Raw genomic sequence first — 24,086 nt, 5'->3', positions numbered from 1 at the left:
TGAATCAAGTAAATATCTCAGCTCTCCTTCTCTATTAACTAATATTTGAACAATATTAGGAATCCTTTTGGCCATTAAAATATTCTCTCTCATGTTTTTAAGCTATCTGGTTCCTAAATTTCTCTATTAATGATAAAGCTGAAGTTAACCTAAGATGTTCCTGTTATACTACCCAGTACATTAAGCTTCTCATTTGATATCAGGGAGGGTCTTAATTACTAGACAGAATCATGTCAGTTAATTATTTCTGCAGCTCATGAACCTATGTTCTAGTATGACAGAAGTCACTTTTGAAATAAAATGCATTAGAAGCCAAAAGAGTCTTAAATATTTTCACATCCTCAAATGATTTTTTAAAAAGGTGCTTTCATGCCCAGCCAGGTGTGGCTCAGCAGTTGAGCATCGACCTAGGATTCAGGAGATCGCGGTTCGATTCCCAGTCAGGGCACATGCCCAGGTTGTGGGCTCAATTCCCAGTCAGGGGTGTGCAGGAGGCAGCTGATCAATGACTCTCTCATCATTGATGTTTCTATCTCTCTCCCTCTCCTTTCCTCTCTCTGAAATCAACAAAGATATATTTAAAATAAATAATAAAAAATAAAAAGGTGCTTCCTTGAAGCAGAACACCCATTCTAAGGCAAAATTTTGACAGATGATAAAGGAATAAGAAAATTCTCTAAAGACTAATTCCTATGAGGAAAACTGAGAAAACACTATAAAGGCATATTCCCAGCTTCTAAAATTATATTCCATATATACATAAGTTTGGTTTCCATAAATAATATTAACAATTCTCCAAGGCCTTACCTCTTCTGGAAAGAGTGGTCTGATTAGCTATGCCTGCTTTCACATCAAGAATTACTCTCTTGTACGTACTCCTAACCTGAGAACCTCAGCTTTTACATTCAGGGCTATCCTGCTGGGAATTCAGCTCAATGCTTTGAAGTTTTTCTTGTTTATCTTCTGCAGAATTTCAATATAGATTAATTGGGGACAGAGATCATATCCCTTTTTTGGAAACCTTATTCCTCTAAGAAACATTTTTTTAAAAACCTTTTTGGACTGATTTTAGACTTTTCCCTCAAAATGGCTTTAAATAAGATAAACTTAAAAGGATTCTGATATGATATAGTGTGTGAGATGTAGTTCAATTTGGGGGAATCAAATAATGGTAATATGTGAGGGACCTACTGTGTAAACAGTATTTGTTTTACTTGTTTGGTTATATTAAAAGTCTGTTTAAAAGGTATAGAAGATAAAGTATAATACTTTTAAAGAAGAAAAGTTTTAAGGAAGAAACACAAACCAAGTTGACCTGAAGTTTCCAACTAAAGTTATATGAAACTTATAGTAAACTTGATTCTTTAAAAATAAAGGGCATTTTTGTTTTCCATTTAAATTGAATTGTTTTTTCAATTCCAAGGAAGCACTCTTTAGAAAGAGGAGTGAAGTCAGTAGAGTGAGTAGGAGGTACTGTATGTTAGTAACCTAGTCACCATGGTGAAAACATTCAGTTTGAGCAATTACATTTAGGTAATTACATTTAGATCCTTCATACTGTAGCCATTGTGATACCTTCTTTGGGTTTTTCTTTCATAAACCACAAAGTAGAGGACACAGAAAAAGAAGGAAAAGAGTCAGGGACCGCAGGGAACTTCTGTTCCCTGAGTGAAGGGATACAGAGTACTGTGGTTAATGTCTGGAGCTTAAGATCAGAACTCACGAAGTGAAAGTGACCTCTGACTCTGATGAATAAATGTAATAAGTCACCTATGAAACTCATCATAAATGCAAATTCTTGCATCTTAACACAGACATACTACATCAGAACTTTTAAAAGGGCTTAGGAATTTAAATTTCACTAATTCTCCAAGACACTTACGTACATTAACATTTGAAATCCAAATAAAGCCAACTTAGAGATTTTAAATAACTGTACAAAGCCAATTAGGCCTCCTTCTAAGACTATGTTTGTAACCTAAGATCAAGCTAAGTAACAACTAGTAATCAGTAATATTTTGTGTGAGTCAGCACTAATTGTAACCTAAGCATTTCATTTCTTATAGCTCTTGCTGCAGATTGTATTTTTATGTTTATCTCTTAGGAAGTGGCCCACAGACTAATACTCATCGAAGATTTTCTAAAATGGGCAAAGGTGTAGTTGACTAGGAGATCGGGGTTCTGGAGCTAGCTTCAGTCTTTTGCTCTCTCTGGGCTTTGGTTTTTCTCTTCTGTTAACTATGGTTTTGGACTGGATCGGGACCTGTGAAGGTGAGTGGAACTGGCTTGGGTAACCCATTAGGAGTGATGGGAGATGGGGCTACTGGAGAGAACTCATTGCATTTAAGCATGCTGCCATTATACTGCTCTAAGTGTTGACAGGAAAGAATTCAGACTCAGCATTGCCAGGGTCTACCTTTTCAAGGGAAGCTGGAGATCTTGCTCGTAATGAGAAATTTGATTGTTAAATGGTTGCAACTAATGCAAAATATCTAGCATGTAACATAGGCCAATACTTTAAAGAACAAGGAAAATACTTTGGATGGCTAGATTTAGCCTGTAGGCTAGATTTTGGCTTTGCTGAAATCCTCTCTAGTTCCAAAATCCTATACATCTACCTTTCTCAGCTATCCAGATCTACGCTACCATATTGGCAACTCTAGGCACCTGGAGACAGCCTAAGTAGTAACCAGAAGAAGCTAGTTACAGGGTATTTCCTTATAGACGTAATCCTGTTTCAGTGTAAAACACCTATATTAGTTTCAAAGTGATGATCCTAAGAAGGTACTAAGCAGAGCAGATGCCTAGTTGTAGAAACTTCAATTGTCCATCCTCACTTAACATGTAATGGCTAATGACGAGTGAGTTAGAATTAGATGGGACTAGTAGGTCTGAGCAGTCAGAATGCCTGTGATTCATTAAGTCTGTCCTGTATATGGCAGGGCCTATATTTCCATGTCATGCACACTTATAGTGGAGATAGCTAATTAGGACAAATAAACATTTAGCTGTGCCTCACGGTTGTGTAAATCATAAAGGCATCGGGAATCTTGCTTTACCTCACTGAAAAACTCATTCAATCTTTGAAGGTTTGGATTTTTTCCTCCCTGCCTTCAATGTTAGATAAATTGAACATAATTTTGCCGAATAACATGAGCAATGACACCCCATCCCCACACATACTTAAGTATGAAAGATCCAGTGTAGAAAGATCCCTTCAATTGCATTTAGAAGTGTTCTCCCAAAGTCATTAGATTTTGGCCTTTGTGTTGAACTACTCTTGCTATGTGGAAGTCCTGGAAAATTTTGGAAGTTCCATCTGGCATTTTTACAATACTGACTCATTTGATATTTCCAGATTATTAAAGGTCTCAGTATTTATAGAAGAGTGTACCACCCTCTCTGCTCACCCTTTTTTGGGGAGATCTGCTGACCTGGGATTTCTAAAGGTATATGAGGACACCCTTGGATTAAGGTGGGCATCTTTGTTCTGCCACGAACCCCAGTATTTTGGGTAGTATGACCTAGTATTTGTTGATTCTCTATGAGCCAGATGCTTTATGTACATTGTTCCTAATCTCACAATCACCCTGAAAAGTAGCTATTCCCATATTACAATTGAGGAAACTGAAGCTCAGAGATAGTAAAGGACTTGTCTGAGAAACTGAGCTGGGATTGGAACCTATTTCTGTATGGTTCCAAAGTCCATATTCTGTCCATTACTTCCTGGTGCCTCCCAGAGCTGCAGAGAGGGTTTTTGGGGCCCCAGTTTTCTCATCTGTAAAACATGGGAGTTGGACAAGATGGTCACTAAGGTCTGTTTGACTTCTAACATCCTGGACTGATATTTCAGGGCTTTCTGCTACAGAGAGCGACTCATTCTCAGGCAAAACCCCTTTGGATGTTTTTAGATACCTCTGATCCTGGCTCAGATTTTCAAACAGGATGTTGACAGATAAACTTAATATTAATCTTGTCTCCTGTGGTACTTGGATTCCTGCCAATTCTTTGTCACTCTAAACAATGGAGAGCATTCTTTTCTGTTATTTTATTTTCACATAAACCTACCCTGTACTGTTTCTTTTTCTAACCCTGAACCATGGGTTTATATTTAACCAGATTGTTGACTTTTTTTTCCTTCACATTTCACCAACAGATTTCTAAATCCTTCTTTAAAATACATAATTATCTAGGTTCTCTTTAGAACATCATATAAAACAATGCCACATTTTTATAAAACTGGACAGTGATAAAATGATGCCAGAGGACCGCACCGCTCGTTGCCAAGTGAACTATTAGAGTTGTGTGTAACGTGCCACTAGGTCGGCTCAGACTCCTGCTGACCCGAGAGTAAGTGATGTCCTAATGCCCTGTCCTCAGCAGCCCTGCTCAGCTCCTGAGACTCATGCCTGTGGCTTCTTCTCTTTTTTTCCTTTAAATATGTCTTTATTAATTTCAGAGAGAGGAAAGGAGAGGGAGAGAGAGAGAGAAACATCAATGATGAGAGTCATTAATCGACTGCCTCCTGCACGCCCCTTTCTGGGGATTGAGCCTGCAACCCGGGTATGTGCCCTGACCGGGAATCGAACCCTGATCTGCTGGATCCTAGGTCGATGCTCAGCCGCTGAGCCACGCCCGGCTGGGCCCTGTGGCTTCTTTTATGGGGTCAATCCACCTCATATTGGATCTTCCTTTTATCCTGCTGCCTTCCATTTTTCCCAGCGTTATTGTCTTTTCCCAAACAGCCCTGCCTTCTCCTGATGTGCCTGAGGTAGGACAGCTTCAGTTTTGTCATTTTTGCCTCCAGTTATGTTTCAGGCTTAATTTGCTCTAGGGCCCACTTGTTCGTCTTTCTGGCTGTCCAGGGTGTCCGCAGAGCTCTCCTCCAACACCGCCATTCAAATGAACCAATTTTGTTTCTATGAGCCTTCTTCACTGTCCAACTTTTGCATCCATACATAGTAATTGGGAATAGGAGCGTATGGATGACCTTAGCCTTGGTCTCTAATGACACGTCTTTGCTCTTGGTGATCTCTCCCAATTCTTCCATTGCTGCCCTTCAAGTCTCAGTCTTTTCTTAATTTCTTGGTTGCAGTCTCCATTTGAATTGATGACTGAATCAAGGTAAGCGAAATCTTCAACCATTTTGACGTCTTCATTGTCTATGTTAAGGTTGTATATTTCTTCTGTAGTCATGATTTTTGTTTTCTTGATGTTCAAATACAGTCCTGCTTTGGCACTTTCTTCTTTCATTTTCATCAGAAATCGTTTCAAGTCATTGCTACTTTCTGCCAGAAAGATGGTGTCGTAAGTTACTGACATTTCTTCCACCAGTTTTTACTCCCCTCTCAGAGCCTAGCCCAGTTTTTCATGTGATACGCTCTGCGTACAGATTGAACAAGTAGGGCTGTAAAATGCCCCCTGGTCTGGCCCCTTTGCCTGGAAACCACTCTGCGTCTCCATACTCTGTGCTGCCAGGGGCTCCCTGCCCGCAGTACAGGTTATGGGTCAGGACGGTCAAGTGCCAAGGCACGTCCATTTCTCTCAGAGCAGCCCATAGCTTTTCATGATCCACACAGCCAAAGGCTTTACTGTAGTCTCTGAAACATACCCTAATCTCCTGAAAGTCTTTGGGGCACTTCAGGATCCAACAAATGTTCACAATTAGGTCTTGGGTGCCTCTTCATCTTTTGAAACTGGCTTTCACATCCAGCGTCTCTTGCTCCGTACAAGCTGGAAGCCTTTGTTGCATCACCTTGAGCATCATTTTACTTGCGTGGGAAATTAGAGCAATGGTCCTGCAGTTACTGCGCTCGTTGGCATCTTCTTTCTTGAAAATTGGGATGCACATGGAATGTTTCTAGCCTGCCAGCCATTGTTTTGTTTTCCATATTTGTTGACATATTTTTATTAGGATTTTGACAGGGTGAGTCTCTGTGGCTTGAAGTAACTCCACTGGTATCCCATCTATTAGTTAGTGAAGATAAAATTTAAATCCTCTCTGTTATACCTATGTATCTGAAATCTGCATACACACTTGCAAGTACTTCTAATTATAATGGAAATGTATTTTGAGTTTACATAGATTATTTTAAGGCATTTGAAAATCTACGCTGCATCTCAATTAATGTCAGCATCTTAGATGCTAAATCAATTTTTATGTAAGTTAGAAATGACTATATCTGTACTTTCCTGTACTGCTAGTTCCATCCAGGAATTAATCTTTCTGGTTATTAGATTTACATGGTAACAACACATAATAATGACAACAAAAACAGCCTCTTAATTATCTCAGAATTGTCTATTTTTTCTTTTAAGATAATAAGGTTCTATGATGTTCACTCTGTAACTTACAGGCTTTTTTCACCACTCCAAAACATAAGGCATCAGATAATTGTACAACTCAGTTCTGATATAAAAAACTTGAAAATCTCCAAATAATAATAATTGTAACTAATGTTCATTGTAGCCTCTTGGCTTGTTGTAGGCTCAGTAGTTGGCACAGCATCTTCCATTCCCATTTCTGACAATGATACTTTGCTAAAAACCAACACTTATAGTTGGTCTTTATGCAAGGCAGCAGTCCTGAAGACACAAACATGCAAAAGACATAATATGCCCCCTCAAAGAGTTTATGGTATAATAGGGAAGCAATGGACAAAAATTGTTATATCAGTTAAAAAATGGTAAATGCCATTGAAAGAGCATAAATAAATGCCTAAGGGGGTCTGAAGAGCTGGCATTTCGCCTGGGGCTTGAAGATCAGGAACATTTTAGACAGGGACATAAGGAATTAGGGGAGGGCATTTCAGGAAAAATAAGTAAAAAAAAAATCTTTATTACGTTTTCATTTGGCCCGCTTTTTAAAAATTTTCTTCTGTATCTAACTTCCTCCCATGCATATCTTTTAAAATGATTAATTCGTATTTATCATTTGAGACTCAACGGGGACCTCATCTTTCGGGAATCCTCCTCCATTCCATAGCTATGACTTCTAACTCAGTTCGATTGGGATTAAGAAATATTCTTTTCAAGCCTCCCCCATTTTATTACTCTTCTGCCACTTACTTTTACAAGTTAGAGTCCTAGGAATCATTCTTACTACCTTCATTTCCTTCATCCCCACATCCAATTCATCACCATGTCTCACTGATTTTTTTTCCCAAATAAAGATTAAATCAATTAAAATTTTTAAAAAATGTGCCATATACATGCAATGGAATTAAGCCATAAGAAGGAATAAAAATTTAATAATATGCACTATGACACAGGTGGATCTTGAAAACATTAGGCATAGCTTAGTGAAACAAGCCAGACGCAGAAGGGTAAACACAGAATGATTTCACTTATATAAAGTCCTATAGTGGACAAATTCATAGGGACAGGAAGTAGAATAGAGATTACTAGGGGCTGAAAGGAGTGGGAAGTTATTATTTAATGAGTACAGAATTTTTGTTGGATGGGATGAAAAAGTTTTGGTTATCAGTAGTAGTGATGGTTACACAGTACTGTGAATGTATTAAATGCCATTGGATTGTACACCTACAAATGGTTAAAATGATAAACACTTGTTATATGTTTTATACCACAATACAAAGATTTAAAATACTGAAAAATTTTTTTAATTAAAAAACCAAATCTCCAATTCTGCTCCTCTGGTCTAAGCCACCACCACCTCTCACCTCTCACCTGGACTGTTGAAATACTCACATTTGATCTCATCCCCCTATACCTACTCCTTATTTGCTTCACTCCAGGGATATTAGATTTGTAACTATTACAAAAACATACCAAACTGTTTCCTTGAAACAGTTTTATATTTGCTCTTTCCTTCTGGAGGGTGTTCTTCCTCTTCCTCTCTATAGGCATGATTCCTTCTCATAATTCATGTTTCAGTTGAAATATCAAGTCCTTTTTCTTTTAATCCTTACCTTAGGATATTTTTCCCATTGCTTTTCAGAGAGAGTGGAAGGGAGAAAGAAGGGGGGGGGGAGAGAGAGACATTGATGTGAGAGAGGCACATTGATTGGTTGCTTCTTGCATGGGCCTGACCGGGGTCAGGGATTGGGCCTGCACCTGAGGTATGTGCCCTTGGCTGGAACTGAACCCGGGACACTTCAGTCCATGGGCCCGCACTCTAATCACTGAGCCAAACCCGCTAGGGCATCATGTCCTTCTTAGAGAGGCTTTGGCTGACCTACATCATCAATGTGTTCTCCACTTGTACTTCAACCTTTATTTTATATCATAGAACTCTATTTTCTTTACCACACTCAACCCAATTCATAACTTTTCTTTTTACCAATTTGTTTTGCTTGAGTAACAGGGTAAGTGGTGCGATTGCCTAAGATGGGAGAAGACCATGTTTGAATCAGGGTTAGGTTGGAAGGTTAACTAAACAAGAGGAAATATAAAGTCCACCTACGAACATATGAATTTGGAGTTAAAGGGAAAGAGTTGGACTGGACATACAAATTTAGGAATTATTAGACTGTAGGTGATATTTAAGGCCATGAGAATGAATGAGACAATCAGAGAATAATAGAAGATTCGGAAGAAGAGGGGACGTGGGACTAGGTCTTGAAGATATTTAGAGGTTTTATAAAGTAGAATTGAACAAATTAGAGAAGTAACAAATAAGAATTAAAACTAGGACCAAGTGGTTTGACATATGCCCAAACTGGAAATGTATCAAGAAGAAAAGGGTGGTCTTCTGTGTTGTATGATGCTCTGAACTCAAGAGAGGTGAACACAGAAAAGTTTACACTGGGTCTGACATCATGTAGGTTGTTGGGGACCTTGAGTAGAACACTTTCAGTCAAATACCCTCATCTAAATGGGGCGGAGAGAACAAGACTGAGTTGGATGAAATAGCAAATGTGAGGAAGTGAAGACATTGTGTGGGGTGGTTTATCTTAGAATGAGAGTGGAAAAAAAGTACTGAGTGATATGAAATCAAAAGTTTTGGCAGAGATGTGAAGTACTGACATGTAACTATGCAGACAGGAATGAGCTAGTAAAGGAACATATGACGCAAGTGTGAACAGGGTAAATAAGTGACATGCCCAGGAAGGTGAGAACCACACCATCTGGAGCACTAGCAGAGGATAAACCTTGAATGGGAGGGGAACACTTTCTACCCTGGTAACAAAGGGCAGTCGGGGGAACAGCGGTGACAGCATGAAGCAGGAATTTAGACTTGGTAGTGGAAAGACGAGAGAGTCCCCATCTGATGACCTGTGTGTTCTCAGCGAATCCTAGGTGAGGTGAGGTGAGGTGAGGTCGTCAGCTGGCTGTAAGCGTGGAGGAGGGGAAGGAAGCTGGAGAAGAGAGGTGAAGGTACCGAATACTTGTCTTGGAGAATGAGAAAGCAGCCGACTGGGGAAAAATCATGGCTGCTCTGCTGGGCAAAGGTAAATGCTCATCTGAGTCCTATGATCATGGGAACAAAGTCAAACCAATCAGGCAGGGTTTGTTATTTTGTCAGCAGGAGTGGAGAAAGAGATAGAAGCTTCTACCAGATGTTTTGTCAGGCAAGCGATGAACAGAGGGAACATGAGTGTGTAAAAGGAAGCTTTAAGAAGTCAATCTAGAAAGATATGTAGAAAGTTACATTGAGACCAGCTCATGGAGGGTGCCGGATGCCAGGCATAAAACATAAACTTGACTTCATGGCAATGGGAAACCAATGAAGTGTTTCTGGCTGTGAAAGTAACTTTACCAAACCTGTACTCCTGAATAATTAACCTGCCTTTAATGTAAAGCACTGAGATGTTAAGAAAAGAAACGAGACCATTTGTGAAGAAACAGAGATTAGATAATCAAGATCTAAATGAAAATAAGCAACAGTCAAGTTTAGCTAGACCATTGAAGACTAAATTCCTAAAAGATCTTGGGATCTATGGAACATCGGGCCACAGGAGAGAGAATCCTAAGGGCTGGACTAGGATTAGGCAGGATATTACCTAAAAGCTGGAAGCAGAAATACATCAAGGGACATATCCATTAATCATAGAATGAGTAAGAATGCAAGAAGTCACCTTGAGTTCTGGGACCAAGTAAATTATAAAATTGTCAACTAGTGATAGGGCCGGAGGAGATCAGAAAGAGTTCAGGAGTGGTTTGCACGATGGGCAGTGTCAGAGTGGCTCAAGGCATAGACCATGGCCAACACAAGGCTGCTGGGTGCTGGCCCAAAGCGCTAAATAGTGCAGGGAGCCCAGCCAATTTAAAAGTAGTTTAGATGCTAGATTTTATGTCATCTAAATATATGTTCACGACATCAGTGTGAATTGAAATGGTAAAGTGAAATTTCATAAAATAACAGATAACTCAAAATCAGCTTATTACAGCACAGTGCAGAAGAACTAGTAATACTTCAAATCAGCCCTAGGGTTTGATAATCTCCTTCAACCTGGGAGCCAATAGGCTGCGCTGGTGATCTGAAAGCACACTCTGCACCCTGGTAAATCTGCCACTCGTGTTGACTTTAAAATTTTAATCTAATGAGCAAACTCTTTCATCACCTAATAATTCATAAACATATTAAGCAATAGAGCACCAGGACAGAATCCCAGTAAGTTTTTTCAATATTTGTCCATATGACATTTCATGACCATCAAGCATTAGGCTATGGATAAAAAGGAAAAAGATATCATCTCTGTTTCTCTTCAAGAAACCTATAGCCTATTTGTAAAGAAAGCTAAGCAGAGAGATATTGATAATAGGTGTTATGACTGCAGTGTGCACAAGGTTTGTGGATGCATAACGCATGGGAAGGCCTGGGAGTGGGTGGAGAGCTGGTAGCGGTGATGGAGATAGTTCCAAAGGACACCCTGAAGAAGGATTAGAAGGAAAAAAGGGGGTAGGGGTGCAGATCGGGGTAAAGGGTTAAGACAGTTTAGACAGAGGAAATAACTGGTACAAAGTCTTCAGTTACTTGAGTGGCACTTGGGGGGAAATTCCCAGTAGCCGCATATCACTATATCACTTCAATTAGATTTGGATTTTACTCATTTCATGTAGATTTTGTTTCTCTACCATAATATTTATTTTTGTTTTTTCCCTCCCTTGATTTAAAGTTCAATTAAGATTTTTTTCATTCTTGCTTAGCTTTCATAAGGCCAAATATAGTGGGTACATGTAATAAATCCAAGAATAATACAAATAAAATCTTACCCAAATAGAAATATACATGTAATATCAGTCATTAAAAAAGAGTAAGAGGGTTTGTTTATTGCCTTAGATAAAATTAACCGCAAGGAAAGCTGATGCAGTTGAGGCAATATAAGACTGGTAGTTTGGTCAGTTTTTTCAGGAGTGTGTTGAAGAAGGACCAAAGACTTTTTATAGAATATAAATAAGAGTGCTTATCAGCATATGCTCATGGGGAAGGAAAAAGGGAAACCTCAACCACTTTCCATTTCCTTAAGAATTTATCCTGAAGTGACTTCTTAGCATCTTGGTACCTCTTTATTGACAAATAAATTAAGGTATATGTAATTTTGTTTGCCAATATTACCACATACACATTGTTTAGAACCCACAGCTTCTGCTAAATAAATTACTTCCCTTTGGCTTCAGATCAAGAGCAACCTCAAAAGGACATCTTTTCTCAAGTTCAATTACTGACTCTTGGGACTCATACAGAAAAGTTACGGTTATGAAAAAGAAACAATTATCCACTCGCATTTGAATATGTTATTTATAGCATTAAGATGGGTGAATTATATAAGGGCTGATTCTAATATCTTTTCTTCTGATACAATTAAGTTAAGCACTGATTCTCACTTTCAAAGTATTCAGATCTCTATTTCCCTCAGTGGTTCCTGACAGTCTGTTGGATTTGTGCCATTAATTATATTCTACTGACCTCACATCTAAGACCCCATAAGACTCTTAGCTGCTAAGATCCACAAATAAAATCAGCTAGATAAATGTGGTATTTCCACACACTCATGCAAGCCTATTTGAACTATAAAGATAGTAATAATATATCTAGGATTCTGTAGCACACTCCTGATTTCAAATATTTTTGAGTATGAATGTAATTTTATATGTTAGAACAATGTCAGGCAGTGCCCTGATTTTTGGTTCTAATACTATGATCACTATAGATATATGAGATTTTAAAGTCTGGAAACATAAAGTGCATTTTAAAAGTGTTCTTAAAAGTCCAAGTAATTTTTTAAATATATGAATTAATTAACATTATATCTAACTTTAAATGAAAATGAGTAGTGTCTGGTGGTGGCATACCTTACAAAAATAAAATAAAAGCAAATTGAAAATTAACTGCCTTTTGTCAGAAATTTACTTAGCAACCTGGGATAAGACTGGAGGTTTTGCCACTCATCCAGAGTTAGAAGGACCTATTGACCTTAAAGAGCTATTAGAATGGTTACTCTGATCACTGGGACAAAGGGACTGGAAGGGACTGTCAAAGAAGTTGACATATTCTGAGTCAGCTTAGAGAAGGAGACTTTAACTTGAGCTCAGAATCCTATAGCCAGCTCAGTGTGACAAGAATTGTGCCATCCTGTTATTTTACACTTTTGAACTTTTTAAGAGTTATGGTAATATTAGGGTTGTATAGAACTAAGTAAGTTTTATTCTCTTGACCTAAGTCTGTGAGTGCTTGTTCTGCCTTTGAGGACTCCTATGAATTTTTGTTTTTGTCCATGAAGCATCATGTATCTCTCTTGCATCCTTTTATTTCCTTGGCCTCAGAAATTCACCTGTTGGAGTTATATAGCTGATCAATTTATAAGAATACAAATTCAGTTTGTGGCTGAGGGCTCCTCCCTCCTTTGTTTGCCAAATTCTATTCAAAATTCCCTGGGATAGGAACAGAGATCCTTCCTTATCACGAGGAGTGGCCAAGGAAAAAGTGGCCCTTGGACCATGTCCAGAGCATTTTTGAGGAACAGATGTTCTAACAGGGTGAAATGACAGCTTTGTGTGGCAGGACTTCCAAGTTCTACTGTAAAGTCAGAGCAGTGTTCTGAGCCATAATTTCTGGGCTTAAGGAAAGCATCTGCAGAGGAGCAATATGTTTCCAGATCTTGCAGGCACCGATTATTATGGCAGCGCCATTAAAACACCTCTTCCAGATGCATCCGCATATTAAGCAAATCAGGAATAATGCTGCTGCTCTTATGTTTTCTCTTTACTTCCTCTTAGTTCTTTGCCCAGTATCAAGCTGTGGTTTTATTTGATTGAGGAATTTAGAGGCACGGTAGGGTAACCTATTCCAAGAAGTGTATCTTTAAAAGCAAATATTCTTCCAGACTACTACAGTACACACAGTGGTATTATCTAATGTGTACATAAGAGAATATAGCTAATCTATCCCACTGGCTAGAAATAAATCCTGTGCCTTCAAACAGAAGGCAGCAGAATCTTGGTCTATGCATCCTTTCTAAATTTGATTTGATGAGCTCAAGCCCCCCAAAATACCCATATGACCAATGCAGTAATTCTCTAACTTCAACATCCTATCAGGAAACATTGAGTCATTAAATAAAATAATATGGAGGTTTCTGGGGAACACAGGAGAGAACTTCATTCATTTTTTCTATACTGGCATGAGGAGGTTTGTACCAGGAATGGCTGCACGTGTATTGACAGTTGGCTGACAATTGTTTGCAACCCCAAATTCTCCAATTCATTTTATGTTGACAAATAAATGTGCATCTGCCAATGTTTGACAAAGGAGTACTCACTACTTCTCTCCCAGTTTTCTGAAAGGAAGCATCTTCCTTCTGGACCGGGTTATTTAATAGCATTCTCAAGCAGCACATGCTCTTCTGGTAATCAAGCAGGCTCCATGCTCCAAGGAAAGCTTTGGAATTGATCAAGCTCCATTTCTCATGTGCCTTGTCTGACATTTAGCTGGTGCTTGCCCTTTCATCCAACCTCTCTGGATACAGAAGCCACCAGGCTTTTTTTTTTTTTTTTTTTTTTAAAAAACTCAACAACAAACATTCCTTAGGGATGGACAGAAGGAAGGGAACACCATTTCCTGATAATGGTATAATTCCAAAATTAGCCTTACAAACAAAGGAGGGAGGGGACCTTGACATTATTGAATTACCACAGCTGGTGTAGCTCGCAAATACTGGACCCCAACCAAAAATTTCAGAATGGATCTTCTTACCCTTTGTTAATTATAAAATAAATAGATTTCCAGACCTTTCGCAAAGGAAGGGCCTAAATATGCAGTTTGAAAATGACAGGGAGAGAAAGAAGAGAAATTTTATATTTTCCTGACAAGATAAAATTAATCTTTAGCTCGTGGCTGTCTTCTCCAAGTTTATAAGGTTTAACTAAAATAGAGTAAAGGGGACAGTAAGAGGTATTTTTTGTCTTCTGTCCAGAAAGATTTCCCCTCTTCTTTTATCTGATAAATTTCCCTAGCCCTTGGCCTCTAGCACATGACCCAGGAGTGGACCATGACAATATCCCATCCCCTTGGCCACAGTGTTTGATTCATGGGTAGGACTGTGATACAAGCAGGGTCAATCAAATTCTTTCCCTGAGATTTCTGTCTGGTTCGATGAGAAAGATATCCTATTCCCTGTAGCTGGAATAAATTAAGGTTCTTTGGTTGCAAGTATTATAAGCCAATGCTGACTACTTTAAGCAAAAAAATAAAAATAAAAATAGGTTTATTGGAAGGATATAAGATAGCTCTCAGTATTATAGGAAAGCTTAACAACCAGACCTTGTGAAGGCAGCCAGAGGGATATGATAGCAAAAGCAATAGATAGTTTCTTCAGAGGTCAAGGCCCAAGCTCCAGGAAGAATTAGCTCTAGTCCTTTTCTGCCCTTCTTCCCTCAACTCAGCTCAAGACTCAAGAGCCTGAAAAAGAGCACCTGTGACTGGCTCTGCCACAGGGTTCCCCTGAGTTGAGGGGGAAAGGAACACCATCATCAATGGCTCCACAGGACTGCAGACAATGGGAGAGGAGCACTTCCCTGAGGGAAAATCATGCTGCTGTTACCAAAAGAAGGGGGAAGTGTTTGTAAGCAGGAAGAAACAGCTGTTCACTGCAGACTGCTAAGCCAGGGCAGCCAGGGGATCCTTCCTGATCTGGGCCTACAATTGCTCAGATGGAGCCAACAGGGAGAGATGAGCCAGAGGAGCAAACCAGAAACCCTGCGCTCCGTCTTCCTGCCAGCCTCAGGACCCAGTCAGTTTCTTTTCTGCTTGAAAATTCCTTAGTTTCATTTTGGTTTCTGCCACTTATAACTAACAACTTCCTGAGAAACGCCTAGCTTTTATGAGTGATTTTTAGACCTAGAGGTCTCTATAATGTCCTTTTGAAAATTAGAATCACCCTAAATTTGTAAATATTGAATAAGTAACATCTTAAGCATTTATTAAGTCCTCAGAGATCTGAATGCAGTAAATCCCTAAGTTTTGCAGGGACTCCTGGAGCAGCTGCTTCTCCGTGAGGGAACTCCTGAAGTCAGAAGACTTTAGCTTTGGGGTTCTATTTCAGAAAGCAGCTCTATTTCAGAAAGACTTCAGTGGACAAAGGAAAAGACAACCTGATAGGCAGTCTCTGAATGAAACCTAGAGATTATAAGGATAAATATAAGCTATTACTATGAGCTAAATATTAAAATTCATTAGGGCCCGGCTGACATGGCTCAGTGGTTGAGCATCGGCCTATGAACCAGGAGGTCACGGTTTAATTCCCAGTTGCAGCCCGGGCTCGATCCCCAGTAGGGGGCATGCAGGAGGCAGCCAATCAATGACTCTCATCATTGATGTTTCTATCTCTCCCTCTCCCTTTCTCTTTCTGAAATCAATAAAAAAATATATTAAAATTCCTTAGGGACTTGTTATACTTAGAAAGCACACCTTGACGTTATCACTCCTATCTTCTCTCATTTTCCCTACTGTTCATTGCTGGTGTTTATTGGTTCAAATTTAAAATATCCCACCTTGGAATAGTTTCTGTCTCTAAGGACTTAATACATGCTTAAAAGACAATGCTTTTCTGCAAATGTGGGGATAATAATGTGTGTGGGTGAGGAATCTCTCCACCTTTTGTTTTGCTGAAGTTCTTGTCACTTTCTGTCCAGGCAGTAACACTCTTGGCTGCAGGAGGAAGGCAGGCTACTTGCTTGTGCTTTGACTAAGTATCAGAGTGAGCCCCATGCAGTCTGATGACATGGGTGGTGAGCAGTGCTTTTGGACAAAGTCCCAGCAGTTGAAATAGTGAGATCCCAGGAACTTCCTTGTTACTTTCTTAGGAAACTCTAGGTAGACTAGTAAAATAAATATTTGTGTACAGTGGTGAGAGAAGGCTGCATGTAGATCTATTGGTCACGTAATTGGTACCCAGTCTGGGAACTAGCAGTCTTTCAAAGAGCTGGACTGAGAGAAAGTAGACGAGGAAAGGATGGCATTGCTCAGAAAACCTAAACATAAATGGACAAGTATTCAAGACTGGCCTAAATCCAATAAATATTAATGTGGCCTCTCTCTAAAAGTTTAGAATTCTACTAAGTCAAGATTTTATTTAGCCTCAAAGCACTCTTATTAAAATACACTTACACTTGACAGGGTGTTAGTCATTAAGTCATTACATTTTTTTTTTTTTTTAATTATGCCTTTATTGATTTCAGAGAAAGGAAGGGAGAGGGAGAGAGAGATAGAAACTTCAATGATGAGACAGTCATTGATCAGCTGCCTCTTGCATGCCCCCTACTGGGGATCAAACCCGCAACCCAGGCATGTGCCTTGACTGGGAATCGAACCTCTTATCACTTGGATCATTGGTTGATGCTCAACCACTGAGCCACACCGGCTGGGCTAGTCATTACGTTTTAGTGAGGGTTGTTTTAATAACTTTTTTCCAATTGAGATAAAATTTATAAAACATAAAATTCACCATGTTAACCATTTGAAAGTGTACAGTTCAGCCGTTTTATAATATTAACAATCTTACTCAACCAATGTCACTGTCTAATTCCAGAACATTTCATCACCCTCAAATCACTGTTTTCTTGACACCTAGAAGCAGTGGGAGCTTTAATCTTGAGGAAGTTTGCAGGAGGAGAGATACAAAGAGGAACAGAAAGTTTGGGCTGAGTGCCTGGAAGCGAACATCATGATAAAAGATACTGTTTAAAATGTTGATTAAAAATTGGTTCTGGGGTGCTAGCAAAGAGTTATCTCTCCCGACTTTCTTAAGCATATAAGACAGAAATAGTCTGATTCTTAAAATTAATGAGATGGTGTTTAAAAACAGTCTGTGTCATTGAAAGATTACTGATGTCAATGCTATTATACAAGCCTTCCCTCAAAATGTGCCTGGCTCTGTTCAGACATTGAGTCCTGGCTCAGCCTGCCCCAGGATTACCTGCACTACCTGGGACTATCTTCTCAAAACAAAGAGATGACATAAAAGTTGATATGGCTTTCACTGGAACAATGGGAACATGCAAATAGGGGTTAGATACTATATTGTGCATATTAAGAGAAAGTAATTAAAAGAAAAAAAATCCAGAAGAGTGCATTTCCTTTCGTACACTAGCTTGAAATCTATAAACCTGGTCCCTGATGTTCTGATCAAACACAGGAGCTTTCATCATAGCAAGTGACTTAATGCTCCTGAACCAACAAAAGGACGTAGTCAATGAGATCTTTTGCAAAGTAATTTTGCCCTTCTAAGCCAAAGGAAACAAAGATTGTTTTGAAATTTAACCTTAGGCTCCTGCACACTAAGATTTACCAAAAGGTGGACTCATGCTTCGAAAGGGTACAATAGGCATTTCACTAAATTCTGCTAGTAAATAAAGCTGTAAGCACTTCAGGTGCAGGCTGTGGAAATGACGGAAGGAATCTGCCCTGGGCTGTGATTATTTGAACAAAGTAAAATCAACAAACAACACTGAGGCTGTAAGTAAGTTTCCTGCTGTGCCAGTTTTATAATAAAGGTGTTTTTCTTTTCAGCTGAACTTTCCATCCACTTAAATCATTTATTTCTTTGGAGGTAATTTAAGTGCATAGCCAATGAAATAGTTTACTATGTTTATGCACTAAGAAAAAAGTTTGGTAGCTCACTGTTTCATCAATTTGAATATGCTTGAAAGTATTCCTAGTATTCTGGAACATCCAGGAAGAAAATGCCTATTTGGATAAAAAGAAATTCTCATTTATTTGGAAATATCTCATTATTCTGCTTGTTAGAACTGTAGGCATCAGTTTGTAACTATAACAGAGAAGTAGTTTTATGTTAATCCAGTTAGCATGTCATTTATAATCAACATAGTTTTCCCCTCTTGTAATTGCAACTGCTACAAAAAGGCAGGCCTTTGGAGTAGGCGACTGTGATGTCACTCAATGGAGGCTGGAAGGGGACTCCTTTCCCAAAGTGGTTCATTCTCAGTCTATTATGGAGTCTGAAATTATACCATTGGACATTTATTTCTGGATCATGAAGATCTTTCGTTTGTAAAAAAGAATCTATTCAAAAACTACGAATACTCATGGATGGGTGACCCATTAAGCATTACGTTCTATTTATATTTGACCACTAACAGAGTGTATTAGTCATGTTGGTTTTCTCCTTCGCTCTTTCTTTTCAGTAATGGGCTATCCCTTTTTCTAAGAACGTGCTTTTCTCCCAATCCAGACCTGTGGTAACTATCAGTCAGAACATCTCCCTTCCCCACCCTTATTTCCAGCTACACCACCACCCAGGAGTGAGTGCATGATGGGAGCTTGTCCAACCATAGTTTCCTACCCTGGCCACAAAGATTTTTCACATACCCTCATGGATACCCAACCCATGCCAGGACAGGGTTCATTTTCTTTTTTTCTTTTTAAAATATGTTTTATTGATTTCAGAGAGAGGAAGGTAGAAGGAGAGAGAGATAGAAACATCAATGATGAGAGTCATTGATCGGTTGTGTCCTGCACCCTCCTACTGGGGATTGAGCCTGCAACCCGGGCATGTGCCCTGACCAGGAATCAAACTGGGATCTCCTGGATCATGGGTCGATGCTCAACCACTGAGCCACGCTGGCAGGGCTAGAGTTCTTTTCTTATACTTTTTCTAACTGGAAAAATGCTTTCTTTCCTCTCCAGAGGACAGGTAAGGAAGGCAGGCCAAAGCTGCCGTGTTTCTAGTCTCTTCTGACATCCTGCTTGAGAGAATCAAATCTCAATGTAGAGAGAAGCAGAGGCGAGAGAGACGGAGTGATATCTGAGACCCTGAATCCATCAGACTCCAAGACTAATGGCATGCCCTTTCTCAGTTTACTTATACTTGTGCCAATAAATCACCCTTTCTCCTTAAGCTATTATGACTGGGGCATCTGTCATTTGCAAACAAAGGTCTGAGAACTGAAAACAAACATTTTATAAAAGGACACAAGATAACTAGGGGAAGGGTGGTGTTCTGGTTGAGGAATGTGTGTGGGAGGTGGGTCAGCTCTAATTGTCCTGTGGTGAAAGGGGGGGGGGGGTCATTGTATTTGAGAGTTACTGACATCTTTCTAGACTACTTTCAGGTGAATTGATAGGTAGGGCAAGGTGGCCAAAGTCTCTGAGAATAAGAGCTAATATTACTCTGGGGCCACAACGGCCTTGACAGTCTCCTGGGCTGTTGAATTCAGGGTGAGGCTGCTTGGGACCCCTGAGAGAGTAAGAATTGTAACTATTTGATTTAAGATTTTAGTCCTATATGTCAGTCCACTGAGACTCAGTTTCTCCCCCAAATAAGAGAGGCAACATATAGACCCAAAAGGAAGTCACTGCTTTCAACTATAATTCACTTTGGAAGACCTGGCTTTCTTAAAATTTATATCCGTTCATAATACAATAGGTCTCCCCACCCCGTACTAGAAGTTTGTTTTTTAAACAGAAGTACAGAAAAAAAATGGGCAAAGAAGGTAAGGTGGGATTTATGTTTTCTATTCTCTCCCAAAGCATTAGAGTCCTAGTACCTCAGTATTATTTTAATTTAGACCTATCAAAATATCAAAGGGACAAAGTTATCATTAGACAGCAAATTATATTTTTGTCCAAATTGAGTAATGAGAATTAGCTACCTTGCAGTAATATCTTTTTCAGTGGAGGAGTTGAAAGCTGCTTTCCAGTGAGCTGGAGAACTTGCTCCAATGTGCACAACCACTCTCAGCTTCCTATTGTGCAACCAGCTTGAAATCTGGCCATGATGCCTTAGAATAAAGACCTTAAACGGATGGTATTCTCTAATAGGTTTTATTCTTTTAGGTTTCATGGTGGTAAAAGCAAATTCATAAACTATATTTTGTTCTGTGGAAAGAGCAAAACAAATTGATCTTCAGCATATGTTTCAAGGTGACTGTTACATGCCATTTCAACCCTGGGAAAGTGCTATTCAAAGCTGAAAATTAAAGCCAAACTCATATTAAAAGCTTTGCCGTGCGGTCAGGAGGCTGGGAGTGCCTCACTTTCGGAAGCCACCACGTCGCCTCCTTTCTCTTCCTCCAGTTATTTCCACGCTCCTCCTCTTTTTCCAGAATTACTTATGAGTAATAAAGGAAGCCCGAGTAAGAACAATGGCATGTTTTTGGCTTTACCAGAGTGCCACACATCAAAGGAAGACGTTTATCCCAGGGAATCACAGTTTTGCAAGAGATCCAGCAGGCAGGAGTTTGCTATCACTGCTGCAGAGCAGAAAGGCAGGAGCCTGACGGTGTGCGAGGGGCACGGGCGCCCTGGGCCGCGTGGATTTCCACCTGGAGGCTGGCTGCCCAGGTGTCGCTCAGGCATCTAACCTGGGGCAGGGTAATCGGCATCTCTAAGCCACTGCTTAGTCTTGTAGAATCCCTAAATGCACTGACTTCTGAGAATTAATACACGAGAAATACTTAGCAAAATGCCTAGCACATAGTATTAAATGTTAACTTGTATTATTGCTAATGATAGTCTGAGGTTTTGGTGTTTTGTTTTTTCCCCCCAATGTGTGTTTATAGTCTCTTAGAGAATACTTAAAAAAATTCCAAACCAAAGTGGCTATTAAAATTTTTTTGAACCACCCAGATTTTATCCCGAATTGGCCTTCCCTACGTGTTTCTGGCTCATTTGCCTATTGTTAACGCACTCATTTCTTTCCTTCCCGGTGCCTGTCTCAGTCTATAATCCTGTGCACACTTTTAGATAAACTCCACTCCTTGCCCCACTCCAGAGCCCCACTCCTGGGGCCCTTGGGTCTTCCTCCTTCAGCCCTGCCTTTCCCTCACTGCCACCCAGCTTGTGCAAGCACACTTATCAGATCCATTTCAGTCTAGCTCTTCAGCTTCAGCGACTTGAAAGAACTGCTATATTCATTCATTCTCTGCCTCTCTTGTGGTGAAAGTGAGCCCAGTCTGGAGTTCGCAGTTCCTGTGATAGCTCCATTCATGCGGAATGGAGGTCAGGCCACGCCAGCAGGCTGCCGGGCCAGGAGGCTGCCTGGCACTGTGGCCTTGCTTCTTGCCTTGCTGCCAATAAAACTATATACACTGCCCAGGACCACGGGCCAGTGCGACTGTCCCATGGTAATACTGACCTCTAGGGGCTGGCTTTCCTTCGCATAGAGCCTTTATCTTCTCATTGAGCTCCAGGGCTGTGATGGCAGCCTCTTGCTTAGCTGCTGCCAAATCAGTTTGTAGCTTTTTCAGTTTTCTTTTGTGCTTTAGTTTCTTAAAAAAATAAGAGTTTCCGTCACTAGAGACAGAGACATCAAAGGAATAAAGAGAACTAATGATGTCTGAATAACCACGGCCTTTGAAGCCTGACTTAGATGAAATGCTCCCTGTTTGTCTGGATTTAGTCCTGTCTGAGGGCTGTGAGCTGAGCGCGTGCGCTGCTGTCAGAATGTTTGAATTCCCAGCAATCCAGGCCTACTTTCCTGAAGGGTTTTTACCTGGATCTGAACCTTGTGTTTTGGTTGCTTATAAGAAAGGCAGTTAGAGAAGACCTCTCGTTGGTAGTTGGCATTTTACCACCGAGGTGCCAATGCCTAAAAAAAGGTATTGGATTTTTTTTCTAATCTGTAAGTAAACTCATACAAAATAGTTAATGCCTTGATTCTGAGTCACTTTCACCTTAATACCCTAATGGCTTGCATTCAGATCCATTCGAAAGGGTGTGAAGCTACCATGAAATGTTGATGTTTACAGATACTTGCTATGGTATCTATATAGGGAAAGTGGTCAGGGGAGGAATGATTTTCAAGCCATAGAGGACAGGAATCCCTTGCTATAAAATAATATGATATATGACGTCTAAACCTTTGAAAGAACTATATTAGGAAATTGTAATATAACCAAAGGATTTACCTTGAGATTTTATGGCTAGAAAGATCCTTTTATGGATTTCAAAATAAATTTAATTTGTTAAGATTGGATTTATCATGGGGGAGTGAGTAGAGAGAGATTAATCAGAGAACTTAAACTTAGGTGCATAAATGAATAACCCATAGACACAGACAATGGTGTAGGGAAGGCATGGGGGTGGGGAGGATGCGGGGTGGGGGGGATCAATGGGGAGAAAAATTCAGACATCTTTAATACTTTCAGCAATAAAGATAAATAAATAAAATGAAAAGATTGGATTTATCCACAACTGTGGGGAAGCTGTTGATTGTGAGAAGCACTGCATTTGCACTGTTGTGTTCCTGCCTTTCCACTAAGGAGCTCACTTTGCCAAGTCTTTGTGGGCTGGTAATTAGGAAGCCCAGAGAATAAATCACTAACATTTCTTATCAGACATAAATCTCAAGATGGGGAAAGGAATGGTTTTTGCTCATCAGGGAAGAGGGAGTTTCCTGGTCTTTGAAAGGAGTACACTAGGGCAGTGGTGGATCATGCCCTTTTTATGAGACTTAAAAACAGTAAAATCAGTTTATCAAGGGTGGGATTAAAAAGACACAGACCTTCTATTTTTAAATATAGGTTGTCTTCCAGGCTGAAGCAGAAAGATCAGGACTTCACAAAAGCTTAATTAATGGCATACATATGAGAGTGCATTATTCAAAGAGGAATAAAGGGAGTTGGAAGGGTGGAATTTGGTAGGGTTCATCCAGCACAGTCCAGGTGAGAGATGCCTGCTCTGTATGGCACTTGTACTCTTGTGGTAGTTAGTATTTATGTACTCATTTCATCACTGCACTAATTTCTAAAGCACCCCTTTGGTGTCAGGTACTGTGCAGGCCAGATGTTGCAACATCAGCGAGGATAAGGTCCCTGCTTCATACCATTAGGACCATCTAATTCCCTTCCTCTGAGTCTCTCTTCAGCAAAACCCTTCACAATTCTTCATGTAGGTTAGTTCAGGGAGAAACTGGGTATTTGATAGCTGTGTTTCTCATAGTAAGTTATTAAGTGGGCATGCTAATCTATACCCCTCCTTTCTTGCAAATTGGTTTACATCAGCTTGTTCATGAGGACCTTGTCCATCCCAGGCCTGTGGTGGTAACAGCTGTGAGGCCCTGTGTGATCATCAGTGACTGTTTCTGATGCTACATCAAGACTGCTCCATGTTCGGATTTTTCACACTTTCCTTTTACAACTTGAACTAGGGGGATAGAAAGTGCGAGGAAGGGTGCAAAAAGGAAAATGGAGAAAGTGGGGGGAATGAGGAAAAGTGTAGCAAGAAGGATTCAGAAGAGAGTGCTGATTAAAAGTATCAAAAAGAACACAATGATATTCATGCTGAAGTATTAAGAATTAGGTGTACTGATGAATGCAACTTACCCTGATCCGTGAATAAAAGTCAGACTGGTTGATGGATGGATTGAGAAGCTGATAGATAAGCGATGAATCAAAGATAGCAAAATGCTAATTTTAGTATCCAATTATTAAGCATAGGGGTGTTAACTATAAAATTATCTCAACTTTTCTGTACATTTAGAATTTTTCAAAATAAAATATTGGGAAGATAAAGAACTAAAAATGTAGTATTCTTCTACTGCCCCTCTCTTAATTCTTAGTAGGTAGTATTCGAAGTTTGAAATCATGCCCTAGCTGTTTTAGCTTAGTGTATAGAGCATTGGCCTGTGGACTGAAGGGTCCCAGGTTCACTTCTGGTCAAGGAC

The 24,086-nt window shown here is 39.8% G+C and overlaps 1 protein-coding gene across 1 annotated transcript in view; it reads right to left on the bottom strand.

Annotated features, from left to right (window-relative positions):
- CCDC192 (coiled-coil domain containing 192) overlaps positions 1-24,086 on the bottom strand; it is a 153,943-nt gene that overhangs the window by 38,788 nt on the left and 91,069 nt on the right. Inside the window, exon 5 of the mRNA XM_087815195.1 lies at positions 21,558-21,690. Within this exon, the coding sequence (XP_087671321.1) occupies positions 21,558-21,690 (133 nt within the window). The remainder of the gene's footprint in view (positions 1-21,557; positions 21,691-24,086) is intronic.

This window comes from Miniopterus natalensis, chromosome 3 (assembly GCF_054644295.1).
Source record: "Miniopterus natalensis isolate mMinNat1 chromosome 3, mMinNat1.hap1, whole genome shotgun sequence".
NCBI lineage: Eukaryota > Metazoa > Chordata > Mammalia > Chiroptera > Miniopteridae > Miniopterus > Miniopterus natalensis.
The sequence above is the reverse complement of the archived record's forward strand: the minus strand, read 5'-3'. Positions and strand labels throughout refer to the sequence as shown.